Source organism: Pseudophryne corroboree, chromosome 4, assembly GCF_028390025.1.
Source record: "Pseudophryne corroboree isolate aPseCor3 chromosome 4, aPseCor3.hap2, whole genome shotgun sequence".
NCBI lineage: Eukaryota > Metazoa > Chordata > Amphibia > Anura > Myobatrachidae > Pseudophryne > Pseudophryne corroboree.
In genome coordinates, this window is record NC_086447.1 from 291527196 (window position 1) to 291540923 (window position 13728).

A 13728-nucleotide genomic window follows, 5' to 3' on the forward strand; every position below is an offset into this window, starting at 1 on the left:
GACCACGTAGCTGCTCGGCATAGTTGTAATGCCGAGACCCCTCGGGCAGCCGCCCAGGATGAGCCCACCTTCCTTGTGGAATGGGCCTTGACAGATTTAGGCTGTGGCAGGCCTGCCACAGAATGTGCAAGTTGAATTGTGCTACAAATCCAACGAGCAATCGTCTGCTTAGAAGCAGGAGCACCCAACTTGTTGGGTGCATACAGTATAAACAGCGAGTCAGATTTTCTGACTCCAGCCGTCCTTGAAATATATATTTTCAATGCCCTGACAACGTCCAGCAACTTGGAATCCTCCAAATCGCTAGTAGCCGCAGGCACCACAATAGGCTGGTTCAGGTGAAACGCTGACACCACCTTAGGCAGAAAATGAGGACGCGTCCGCAGTTCTGCCCTGTCCGAATGGAAAATCAGATATGGGCTTTTATACGATAAAGCCGCCAATTCTGACACTCTCCTGGCTGAAGCCAGGGCCAGTAGCATGGTTACTTTCCATGTAAGATATTTCAAATCCGCCGATTTGAGTGGCTCAAACCAATGGGATTTTAGAAAATCCAAAACTACATTAAGGTCCCACGGAGCCACTGGGGGCACAATCGGGGGCTGTATATGTAGTACTCCTTTTACAAAAGTCTTGACTTCAGGAACTGAAGCCAATTCTTTCTGGAAGAAAATCGACAGGGCCGAAATTTGAACCTTAATGGACCCCAACTTGAGGCCCATAGACAATCCTGTTTGCAGGAAATGTAGGAATCGACCCAATTGAAATTCCTCCGTGGGGGCCTTCCTGGCCTCGCACCACCCAACATATTTTCTCCAAATGCGGTGATAATGTTGTGCAGTCACCTCCTTCCTGGCTTTAACCAGTGTAGGGATGACCTCTTCCGGAATGCCTTTTTCCCTTAGAATTCGGCGTTCAACCGCCACGCCGTCAAACGCAGCCGCGGTAAGTCTTGGAATAGACACGGTCCCTGCTGAATCAGGTCCCGTCTTAGAGGTAGAGGCCACGGATTTTCCGTGAGCATCTCCTGAAGTTCCGGGTACCAAGTTTTTCTTGGCCAATCCGGAGCCACGAGTATCGTTCTTACTCCCCTTTGCCGTATAATTCTCAGTACTTTGGGTATGAGAGGCAGAGGAGGAAACACATACACTGACTGGAACACCCACGGTGTTACCAGAGCGTCCACAGCTATTGCCTGAGGGTCTCTTGACCTGGCGCAATACCTGTCCAGTTTTTTGTTGAGGCGAGACGCCATCATATCCACCTTTGGTTTTTCCCAACGGTTCACAATCATGTGGAAGACTTCTGGATGAAGTCCCCACTCTCCCGGGTGTAGATCGTGTCTGCTGAGGAAATCTGCTTCCCAGTTGTCCACTCCCGGAATGAACACTGCTGACAGTGCTATCACATGATCTTCCGCCCAGCGAAGAATCCTTGCAGCTTCTGCCATTGCTCTCCTGCTTCTTGTGCCGCCCTGTCTGTTTACGTGGGCGACTGCCGTGATGTTGTCCGACTGGATCAACACCGGCCGACCCTGAAGCAGGGGTTTTGCCAGGCTTAGAGCATTGTAAATCGCTCTTAGCTCCAGTATATTTATGTGAAGAGACATCTCCAGGCTTGACCATACTCCCTGGAAGTTTCTTCCCTGTGTGACCGCTCCCCAGCCTCTCAGACTGGCATCCGTGGTCACCAGGACCCAGTCCTGTATGCCGAATCTGCGGCCTTGTAACAGATGAGCACTCTGTAACCACCACAGAAGAGACACCCTTGTCCGTGGCGATAAGGTTATCCGCTGATGCATCTGCAGATGCGATCCGGACCATTTGTCCAGCAGATCCCACTGAAAAGTTCGTGCGTGGAATCTGCCGAATGGGATTGCTTCGTAAGAAGCCACCATCTTTCCCAGGACTCTTGTGCATTGATGCACAGACACTTTTCCTGGTTTTAGGAGGTTCCTGACAAGTTCGGATAACTCCCTGGCTTTCTCCTCCGGAAGAAACACCTTTCTCTGAACCGTGTCCAGAATCATTCCCAGGAACAGCAGACGTGTTGTCGGGGTCAACTGAGATTTTGGGAAATTCAGAATCCACCCGTGTTGTTGCAGCACTACTTGGGTTAGTGCTACTCCGTCCTCCAGCTGTTCTCTGGACCTTGCCCTTATCAGGAGATCGTCCAAGTAAGGGATAATTAATACGCCTTTTCTTCGTAGAAGAAACATCATTTCGGCCATTACCTTGGTAAAGACCCGAGGTGCCGTGGACAATCCAAACGGCAGCGTCTGAAACTGATAATGACAGTTTTGCACCACGAACCTGAGGTACCCTTGATGTGAAGGGCAAATTGGGACATGCAGGTAAGCATCCTTGATGTCCAGGGACACCATAAAGTCCCCTTCTTCCAGATTCGCTATCACTGCTCTGAGTGACTCCATCTTGAACTTGAATTTTTGTATGTACAGGTTCAAAGATTTCAGATTTAGAATAGGTCTTACCGAGCCGTCCGGCTTCGGTACCACAAATAGTGTGGAATAATACCCCTTTCCCTGTTGTAGGAGGGGTACCTTGACTATCACCTGCTGAGAATACAGCTTGTGAATGGCTTCCAATACCGTCGCCCTGTCTGAGGGAGACGTTGGCAGAGCAGACTTTAGGAACCGGCGAGGGGGAGACTTCTCGAATTCCAACCTGTAACCCTGAGATATTATCTGCAGGATCCAGGGGTCCACCTGTGAGCAAGCCCACTGCGCGCTGAAATTCTTGAGTCGACCCCCCACCGTTTCTGAGTCCGCTTGTAAAGCCCCAGCGTCATGCTGAGGGCTTTGCAGAACCCGCGGAGGGCTTCTGTTCCTGGGAAGGAGCTGCTTGCTGCCCTCTCTTACCCTTTCCTCTGCCTCGGGGCAGATATGACTGTCCTTTTGCCCGCTTGTTCTTATAGGACCGAAAGGACTGCGGCTGAAAAGACGGTGTCTTTTTTTGTTGGGAGGGGGTCTGAGGTAAAAAGGTGGATTTCCCGGCCGTTGCCGTGGCCACCAGATCCGATAGACCGACGCCAAATAATTCCTCCCCTTTATACGGCAATACTTCCATATGCCGTTATGAATCCGCATCACCTGACCACTGTCGTGTCCATAAACTTCTTCTGGCAGATATGGACATCGCACTTACTCTCGATGCCAGAGTGCAAATATCCCTCTGAGCATCTCGCATATAAAGAAAAGCATCCTTTAATTGCTCTAAAGTCTGTAAAATACTGTCCCTATCCAGGGTATCAATATTTTCAGTCAGGGAATCCGACCAGATCACCCCAGCACTGCACATCCAGGCTGAGGCGATGGCTGGTCGCAGTATAACACCAGTATGTGTGTATATACTTTTTAGGGTAGTTTCCAGCCTCCTATCAGCTGGATCCTTGAGGGCGGCCGTATCAGGAGACGGTAACGCCACTTGTTTTGATAAGCGTGTGAGCGCCTTATCCACCTTAGGGGGTGTTTCCCAGCGCGCCCTAACCTCTGGCGGGAAAGGGTATAATGCCAATAACTTTTTTGAAATTAGCACTTTTCTATCTGGGTTAACCCACGCTTCATCACATACATCATTCAATTCCTCTGATTCAGGAAAAACTACAGGTAGTTTTTTTTACCCCCCACATAATACCCCTTTTTGTGGTACTTGCAGTATCAGAGATATGCAAAGCCTCCTTCATTGCCGTGATCATATAACGTGTGGCCCTACTTGAAAATACGTTTGTTTCATCACCGTCGACACTAGATTCAGTGTCCGTGTCTGGGTCTGTGTCGACCGACTGAGGTAAAGGGCGTTTTACAGCCCCTGACGGTGTCTGAGACGCCTGGGCAGGTACCAACTGGTTTTCCGGCCGTCTCATGTCGTCAACTGATTTTTGTAATGTGCTGACATTATCACGTAATTCCATAAACAAAGCCATCCATTCCGGTGTCGACTCCCTGGGGGGTGACATCACCATTATTGGCAATTGCTCTGCCTCCACACCAACATCGTCCTCATACATGTCGACACACACGTACCGACACACAGCAGACACACAGGGAATGCTCTATTGTAGACAGGATCCCACTAGCCCTTTGGGGAGACAGAGGGAGAGTTTGCCAGCACACACCCAAGCGCTATAATATATATGGGAACAACCTTATATAAGTGTTGTATCCTTATAGCAGCTTAAATATATAAAATATCGCCAAAAAAAGTGCCCCCCCTCTCTGTTTTACCCTGTTTCTGTAGTGCAGTGCAGGGGAGAGTCCTGGGAGCCTTCCTCACAGCGGAGCTGAGCAGGAAAATGGCGCTGTGTGCTGAGGAGAATAAGCCCCGCCCCCTATTCCGGCGGGCTTTTCTCCCGGAGTTTGAGATATCTGGCAGGGGTTAAATACATCCATATAGCCTCAAGGGCTATATGTGATGTATTTTTTAGCCATAAAAAGTATTATACATTGCTGCCCAGGGCGCCCCCAGCAGCGCCCTGCACCCTCCGTGACCTAATGGTGTGAAGTGTGTGACAACAATGGCGCACAGCTGCAGTGCTGTGCGCTACCTTCATGAAGACTGAAAAGCCTTCTGCAGCCGGTTTCTGGACCTTCAATCTTCAGCATCTGCAAGGGGGGTCGGCGGCGCGGCTCCGGGACGAACCCCAGGGTGAGACCTGTGTTCCGACTCCCTCTGGAGCTAATGGTGTCCAGTAGCCTAAGAAGCCAATCCATCCTGCACGCAGGTGAGTTGAACTTCTCTCCCCTAAGTCCCTCGATGCAGTGAGCCTGTTGCCAGCAGGACTCACTGAAAATAAAAAACCTAAAACTTTTTCTAAGCAGCTCCTTAAGAGAGCCACCTAGATTGCACCCTGCTCGGACGGGCACAAAAACCTAACTGAGGCTTGGAGGAGGGTCATAGGGGGAGGAGCCAGTGCACACCACCTGATCCTAAAGCTTTATTTTTGTGCCCTGTCTCCTGCGGAGCCGCTAATCCCCATGGTCCTGACGGAGTCCCCAGCATCCACTAGGACGTTTAGAGAAACTAAGGGTGTGTACACACGGTGGAGATATTTTCTTTCGATTTTGACTATATAATCAAAATCGCAAAAAAAGTTAGTGCAGATCGCAAGGTGAAAGTCACCTTGCGATCCCAATGCGCGGTCCCGTCAGGTCGGCATCGCAAGAAAAGATAGGCTGTGCAGGCAAGTTAATCCTTGCTAGATTGGTGTACTATCTAGTTCATCTCATATGTCAATGACATCTCACATAAGCCAAAATCTCACATAAGCCAAAATCGTAAGAACACATAGTCCATATTTCAAGAAAAGTTAGTCAAAATCAGTGGTGCTGGGCTCCGGGGAGCTCAAGGGAAATCGCAAGTGAAAATCGGGCATAGCAAGGATCTCACCGTGTGTACACACCCTAAGAGATCCCAAGAGAGCAGAAATGATACATACATGGTGTAGTGGTTCCCAAATAGGGTACTGTGTAACATGCATGGGTGCCATGGGTTGGTGGTCAAGGACTAAACCAAATTATTGATAGCCCATGTGATTGGCAGCCAACAGCTCTGGTTTTGCCTATCAGTGGAAGATGCTCATATGGGGTTGCACCAGTGCCGACTAAAATTGGCAGAGGGAGTCCGATAAGATGCAACCACTGACATTAGCAGGTGTCTGTGGGAACACAAGCTTAACTCGCCGCAACGCAAATCACAGTCGTATCCGCCGAGACAGAGCAATAGGCGCCTCCCTGCTGTATCTGTCCGCCCCCCAGACTCCTGTGTCAACTCCCAGTATGGCAGAGGGCAGATACAGCAGGGAGGTGCTGATTGATCCCGATGAGTTAAGCCTACGTTCCCGCAGACACCTGCCAATATTAGTGGCTCGGTAATGGTTAGGTCTTATCCGGCTCCCCTTTGCTAGTTTTGGTCTGTGCTGCAGCACCGGGTGAGCAACCACCACTGCTGCCAATCATAAAATATATGAACAAAACAGAATTGCAATGCTGTCCACCACCACATAACCAAAGAGTGATACTGCAGGGTGCCTTGATTCAAAAAAGTTTAGGAAACACTGAGCTAGTGTTAAAACTGCTGTAGGACTAAATTTTACTTGGCCTCAAACTGGATAAGATTTGTGTAAAGACTACATAGGACAAATGATTTCCTACCCCTTCATGCCCAGACTAACTGCAACGTTCTTAATATGCATAGATTTTGCTGTCAATAACCATGTACATTTTAGAGCAGATATGCCTGTCTTTTGCACTGACACGGCTGGGTCCAGGAGGAAGTCACAGTGATGTGCTAACGCTAACCCAAATGCAGAAGCAACATGTCCACACTAGGATATAGATTATTATATATATATATATATATATATATATATATATATATATATATATATATATTTATATATAATATATATAATATATAAACACAATGAAGCAGCACTCCAGGCGACTTGACAGATTCACTCATTCGCACATAGTTTCCAAGGCAACGTTTCAGTGCCGTTTAATGGAGTGGCACTTTAGTCAGGTATCCTGACGAAAGTGCCACTCCATTAAACGGCACTGAAACGTTGCCTTGGAAACTATGTGCTAATGAGTGAATCTGTCAAGTCGCCTGGAGTGCTGCTTAATTGTGTTTCTATACTAATTTTGGCTGCGGGCACCCGGCGCAACAATATAGCAAGAGAGAGAGCCAGACCGCATTGTCGGTTTGCTATATATATATATATATATATATATATAATCAGGTGCTTGGTAACCAACGGGTCACCGCCAATCTGATTCCCGTTGCAGTGTGTCAGAACACGCTGGCTGCCCTCTGGCACTGCAAGCTGCCTATCTAAGTTCTGCCAGTGAATAATGGATTCTGACAGGGCATAGATGTTTGACAAGGCAAAAAGATAAATAACTGTAATTTAACCACTGTATTTATCCATTAACTAGCTGAGATGGTTGTCCTAACAAACATCAATGGCATTCTGCCTATAGCACATTAATGCACCAGCGTATGAGAGAGAAAACAGATTTTCGAGTTTACTTTAGCAAATTATTGCGGTTATTCAGAGATGAACCCAGATCGCTGCGTATGCAGCTACATCGGTGTTCCTCTCCGCACATGCTGGGGGCTGCCTAGCACAGGAAAAGGCCGCCCAGCATGTGTGAGGCCGCCTCCCGATGCGTCCGCAATTAGATTACGGAGGCATCAGATCTAATGTTGACCCCTGGCAGTGCAAGTCAGCGGACATTTTTTTTTCGGAGCAGCTACGTATGATGTCACGCAGCTGCCCCGAAAACTGTCCCGGCCTGCCTGTTTTCCCGGTGCTTCCTCCGCAATGCTAGAACTCCTCCACCACAACATCCACGTCTGTCAATCACACTGCAGCAGCATACTTCAGGGATGCGGAAGCAATGTGGAAGGTCGCGCATGTGCACAATGGCTGCTGCATGTGCCCAGACCACCTGGATGTGGCTGATGCGAGCAATCGCGCAGCTGCGTCCAGATCTGAATCGGGCCCACAGAGGATGACCGTAATAAACAATGGGCTACAGGTGTGAACAATTTTAAAGATGGGAGATTACTAGTCATTGAAATAAATAATTATTAAAATATTTTTTTTTTTAAATGAAGCAAACCGTCCATTGTACGTAATTTTTACAGCCAGCGCTGGTACACTTTATTTCCTTTTCTTTATATTGGAGGGTTTGACCACCCCCTGCTGCTGCTGACTGCGCACTTATTATTTTATTAGTGATTACTAGTCATTGAATTAAATTTGGTAAACTATAGACACCTTTTTCCATTTAATAATTAGTACACATTATTGCACAAGCATGAAAGCATTTGTTAACACATTTACAACTTAATGCCACTACATCTGTTAAGTGCAGTTTTACCTATATAGTATCAGAGAGAAGAACCTCTCTCTCTGTCTAACCACAGCCCCATCCACATAATATACTCAGTACAGAGTGCAGGTCCTTACCCTCTCCTACAACCATGAAAGCATGAATTAAACAGGGAAGCAGGTGAGGGGCAATAGAGTTTCCATGACTCTGGAAAGGAGAGTCAATTGTAGGAAAAATTGTGAGGACATGTTACATTTTATATGTATATTTTATGTTTTGTTGAATGGTTCTTAAAAATTCTCAAACTTTAGGCTTATTAGTAGACCAAAGACATTGGTGTTTGGGCCACGTAAGTATCCTTGTCTTCCACACAAAGGGGGACATCCTATTAGCCGTGGTAATTTGCCGCACATAAAAATGGGCATTTATTGCAATAAAAGCCTGATGGGCATTTTCAGTTATGAAATTATAGCCCGTTTGTATCATGTGACAAATTACACCTACTCCTACCACCTATGTGGTTTCGAATCAGCGATCACAGAAAAAATGGTCACTTGTTGGGGATTTGGTTTCATCTCCCTGTAGCAGGTTAACAAAATCCCTGATGAGCGCTGTCATCTAGGCCGGTAGGGTAGCTCCATCAGCAGTAAATAGCCAATAGGATACAGCCCAAAGTATTGTGTGTTCTCCACTAGTATTAGTGCATATTAAATAAGCTCTTATCAAAAATGTATTCACAGGACACTCCCCTTCCTAAACTATATATTGTGGCACTGCCATGAGAAAGATATGGGAAAAGGGATTTTTCGTTTGGTCACATTCTATTTGTGCAGCCATTAGGAAGGCAATAGCATACCTCCTCCTTCTTCCTGCAAATGTTGCTCTTCCTCTCCTTGTACAATATCATGGTCCATGTTATCGTAATGTGCTTGTTCCCTAAAATGAACAGAAAAACATTTATTTTTTTTAGAGACTGGATTTTGTGAAACTGCCATCTACCTTGTTCAGAGTTGTATTTATCATATATTACTATGAATAACAGATGTGCATGGGACATTTATTTATTAACATTTACTTATGTAGCACCAGCATATTCTGTTGCACTGTACAATTGGGAACAAAACAGTAATAAAACAAGACTGGGCAATAACAGACATACAGTCAGATTTATTAAGCCTGGAGAAGTGATAAAGCAGTGATAAGTACAAGGTGATAACGCACCAGCCAATCAGCTCCTAACTGTCAATTTACATGTAGGAGCTGATTGGCTGGCGTGTTATCACCTTGCACTTATCACTGCTTTATCACTTCTCCAGGCTTAATACATCTGCCACATAGAGCAAATGTGCATGATGAGTGGACAGGTTTCTACATATCTACAGTATTGATTTTTTTTCTTCTATTTCTTCTTTTAAATCAAACTTTATGGAGAAGACGTTGCAAGGTATAAGTCAAGTAAAAAATAAGATTTTACTCACCGGTAAATCTATTTCTCGTAGTCCGTAGTGGATGCTGGGGACTCCGTAAGGACCATGGGGAATAGACGGCTCCGCAGGAGACTGGGCACATCTAAAGAAAGATTTAGGACTATCTGGTGTGCACTGGCTCCTCCCCCTATGACCCTCCTCCAAGCCTCAGTTAGGAACTGTGCCCGGAAGAGCTGACACAATAAGGAAGGATTTTGAATCCCGGGTAAGACTCATACCAGCCACACCAATCACACCATATAACACGTGACAGGAACCCCGGTTAACAGTATGATAACAATTGGAGCCTCTGAAGAGATGGCTCACAACAAAACCCGATTTTTGTAACAATAACTATGTACAAGTATTGCAGACAATCCGCACTTGGGATGGGCGCCCAACATCCACTACGGACTACGAGAAATAGATTTACCGGTGAGTAAAATCTTATTTTCTCTGACGTCCTAGTGGATGCTGGGGACTCCGTAAGGACCATGGGGATTATACCAAAGCTCCCAAACGGGCGGGAGAGTGCGGATGACTCTGCAGCACCGAATGAGAGAACTCCAGGTCCTCCTCAGCCAGGGAATCAAATTTGTAGAATTTAGCAAACGTGTTTGCCCCTGACCAAGTAGCTGCTCGGCAAAGTTGTAAAGCCGAGACCCCTCGGGCAGCCGCCCAAGATGAGCCCACCTTCCTTGTGGAATGGGCTTTTATTGATTTAGGCTGCGGTAATCCTACCGCAGAATGCGCCAGCTGAATAGTGCTACAAATCCAGCGCGCAATAGACTGCTTAGAAGCAGGAGCACCCAGCTTGTTGGGTGCATACAGGATAAACAGCGAGTCAGTTTTTCTGACTCCAGCCGTCCTGGAAACATAAATTTTCAGGGACCCGACTACGTCCAGCAACTTGGAATCCTCCAAGTCCCTAGTAGCCGCAGGCACCACAATAGGTTGGTTCAAGTGAAAAGCTGAGACCACCTTCGGGAGAAACTGAGGACGAGTCCTCAATTCTGCCCTATCCATCTGGAAAATCAGATAAGGGCTTTTTCAAGACAAAGCCGCCAAATCTGAAACCCGCCTGGCCGAAGCCAGGGCCAACAGTATGACCACTTTCCACGTGAGATATTTTAATTCCACAGTCTTAAGTGGTTCGAACCAATGTGATTTCAGGAATGCCAAAACCACATTGAGATCCCAAGGTGCCACTGGGGGCACAAAAGGAGGCTGAATATGCAGAACTCCTTTGACAAAAGTCTGAACTTCAGGCAGTGAAGCCAGTTCTTTTTGGAAGAAAATCGACAGAGCCGAAATCTGGACCTTGATGGACCCCAATTTGAGGCCCAACGTCACCCCTGCTTGCAGGAAGTGTAGGAATCGACCCAGTTGAAATTCCTCCTTCGGGGCCTTCATGGCCTCACACCAAGCAACATATTTCCGCCAAATGCGGTAATAATGTCTTGCGGTGACATCCTTCCTGGCTTTGATCAGGGTAGGGATGACTTCCTCTGGAATATCCTTTTCCTTTAGGATCCGGTGTTCAACCGCCATGCCGTCAAACGCAGCCGCGGTAAGTCTTGGAACAGACAGGGTCCCTGCTGCAGCAGGTCTTGTCTGAGCGGCAGAGGCCAAGGGTCCTCTGCCAGCATCTCTTGAAGTTCCGGGTACCAAGCTCTTCTTGGCCAATCCGGAACCATGAGTATGGTTTTCACTTCTCGCATTCTTATTATTCTCAGTACCCTGGGTATGAGAGGTAGAGGAGGAAACACATAAACCGACTGGTACACCCACGGTGACCTGGCGTAATATCTTTTCAACTTTTTGTTGAGGCGGGACGCCATCATGTCCACCCGTGGTCGTTCCCAACGGTTTACCCGCATTTGGAAAACTTCTGGAAGAAGTCCCCATTCTCCCGGGTGTAGGTCGCCCATCGGAGAATCCTTGTGGCTTCTGCCATCGCCATCCTGCTTCTTGTGCCGCCCTGTCTGTTTACATGGGCGACCGCCGTGATGTTGTCTGATTGGATCAGTACCGGCTGGTTCTGAAGCAGGGGCCTTGCTTGGCTTAGGGCATTGTAAATGGCCCTTAGCTCCAGAATAATTATGTGAAGCGAAATCTCCTTGGAAATTTCTTCCCTGTGTGACTGCACCCCAGCCCCGAAGGCTGGCCTCCGTGGTCACCAGGACCCAGTCCTGTATTCCGGATCTGCGGCCCTCTAGTAGATGAGCCCTCTGCAGCCACCACAGCAGCGACACCCTGTTTCTTGCCGACAGGGTTATCCGCTGTTGTATCTGTAGATGGGACCCGGACCATTTGTCCCACAGGTCCCACTGGAACGTCCTTGCGTGGAACCTTCCGAATGGAATTATGCTTCGTACGAAGCTACCATTTTTTCCAGGACTCGTGTGCTTCCACTGGAAGAAACACTCTTTTCTGGTCTGTGTCCAGAATCATTCCCAGGAACAGAAGACGTGTCGTCGGGACCAGCTGTGACTTTGGAATATTGAGAATCCAGTCGTGCTGTTGTAGCACTTCCCGAGAGAGTGCTACCCCCACTACCAACTGTTCTTTGGACCTCGCCTTTATCAGGAGATCGTCCAAGTACGGGATAATAAAAACTTCCTTCTTGCGAAGGAGTATCATCATTTCGGCCATTACCTTGGTAAAGACCTTCGGTGCCGTGGACAACTCCAACGGCAGCGTCTGGAACTGATAGTGACAGTCCTGTACCACACATCTGAGGTACTCCTGGTGAGGAGGGTAAATGGGGACATGCAGGTACGCATCCTTGATGTCCAGGGAGACCCTGTAATCCCCCTCGTCCAGGCTCGTAAAAAACCGCCCTGAGCGATTCCATCTCGAACTTGAATCTTCTGATATAAAAGTTCAAGTATTTTAATTTTAAGATGGGTCTCACCGAACCGTTCTGTTTCGGTACCACAACCATTGTGGAATAGTAACCCCTTCCTTGCTGAAGGAGGGGCACCTTGACAATCACTTGTTGTGATTATAGTGTTGAATAGCCACCAACACCGCCTCCCTGGCAGAGGGAGGTGCCGGTAAGGCAGATTTTAGGAAACGGCGGGGGGAAGAACGTCTCGAACTCCAGCCTGTACCCCTGAGATACTACTTGAAGGACCCAGGGATCCATGTGAGAGAGCCCACTGGGCGCTGAAATTTCTGAGACGGGCCCCCACCGTACCCGGGTCCGCCTGAGCAGCCCCAGCGTCATGCTGTGGACTTACCGGACGCAGGGAGGACTTCTGCTCTTGGGAACTAGCTGTGCGCTGCAGCTTTTTCCTCTACCTTTGCCTCTCGGCAGAAAGGATGAGCCTCTAGCCCTCTTGCTTTTCTGGGGCCGAAAGGACTGTACTTGATGATACGGTGCTTTCTTTTGTTGTGGGGTAGCCTGTGGCAAAAAAGTCGATTTCCCAGCAGTAGCTGTGGAAACGAGGTCTGAAAGACCATCCCCAAACAGTTTTACCCCCTTATAGGGCAAAACTTCCATGTGCCGATTCGAGTCGGCATCGCCTGACCATTGCCGAGTCCATAACCCCCGTCTGGCGGTAATGGACCTAGCGCTTATTTTTGATGCCAGCCGGCAAATATCCCTCTGTGCATCACGCATGTATAAGACCACGTCTTTTATATGCTCTATTGTCAGCAAAATATTGTCCCTATCCATAGTTATTTTCCGACAGGGAATCTGACCACGCAGCGGGAGCACTGCACATCCATGCCGAAGCAATGGCTGGTCGCAATATAATGCCCGAGTGTGTGACTATATCTTTCAGGGTAACCCCCTGCTTTTTATCAGCAGGTTCCTTCAGGGCGGCCGTATCCGGAGACGGTAGTGCCACCTTTTCTGATAAGCGTGTAAGCGCTGTATCTACCCTATGGGGTGTTTCCCAACGTGACCTATCCTCTGGCGGGAAAGGGTACGCTGCCTATAACCGTTTAGAAATGATCAATTTCTTACCGGGGGAAGACCACGCTTCCTCACACACCTCATTTAATTTCTCAGATGCAGGAAAAACTACTGGTAGTTTTCTCTCACCAAACATAATACCCTTTTATGTGGTACCTGGGGTATTATCATAAATGTGTAATACATTTTTCATTGCCTCAATCATGTAACGGGTGGACCTATTTTGGAGGGTACACTAGTCTCATCGTCGTCGACACTGGAGTCGGTATCCGTGTCGACATCTGTTTCTGCCATCTGAGGTAGCGGGCGTTTTTAGAGCCCCCCATGACATTTGAGACGCTGGCACAAGCTGAGTAGCCGGCTGTTCTGTGTCGTCAACCTTTTGTGTAAGGAGTTGACACTTTCACGTAATCCTTCCATAAGTCCAACCACACCGGTGTCGATCCCGCAGGGGGTGACATCACATTTACAGGCAT

The 13728-nt window shown here is 47.9% G+C and overlaps 1 protein-coding gene across 2 annotated transcripts in view; it reads right to left on the reverse strand.

The window, feature by feature from the left end:
• Nucleotides 1-13728, reverse strand: part of GOLIM4 (golgi integral membrane protein 4) — a 199570-nt gene that overhangs the window by 25523 nt on the left and 160319 nt on the right. For both annotated transcript variants that reach the window (XM_063916197.1, XM_063916196.1), the window contains one exon: nt 8715-8794. In XM_063916197.1, coding sequence (XP_063772267.1) covers nt 8715-8794 — 80 coding nt within the window. The remainder of the gene's footprint in view (nt 1-8714; nt 8795-13728) is intronic.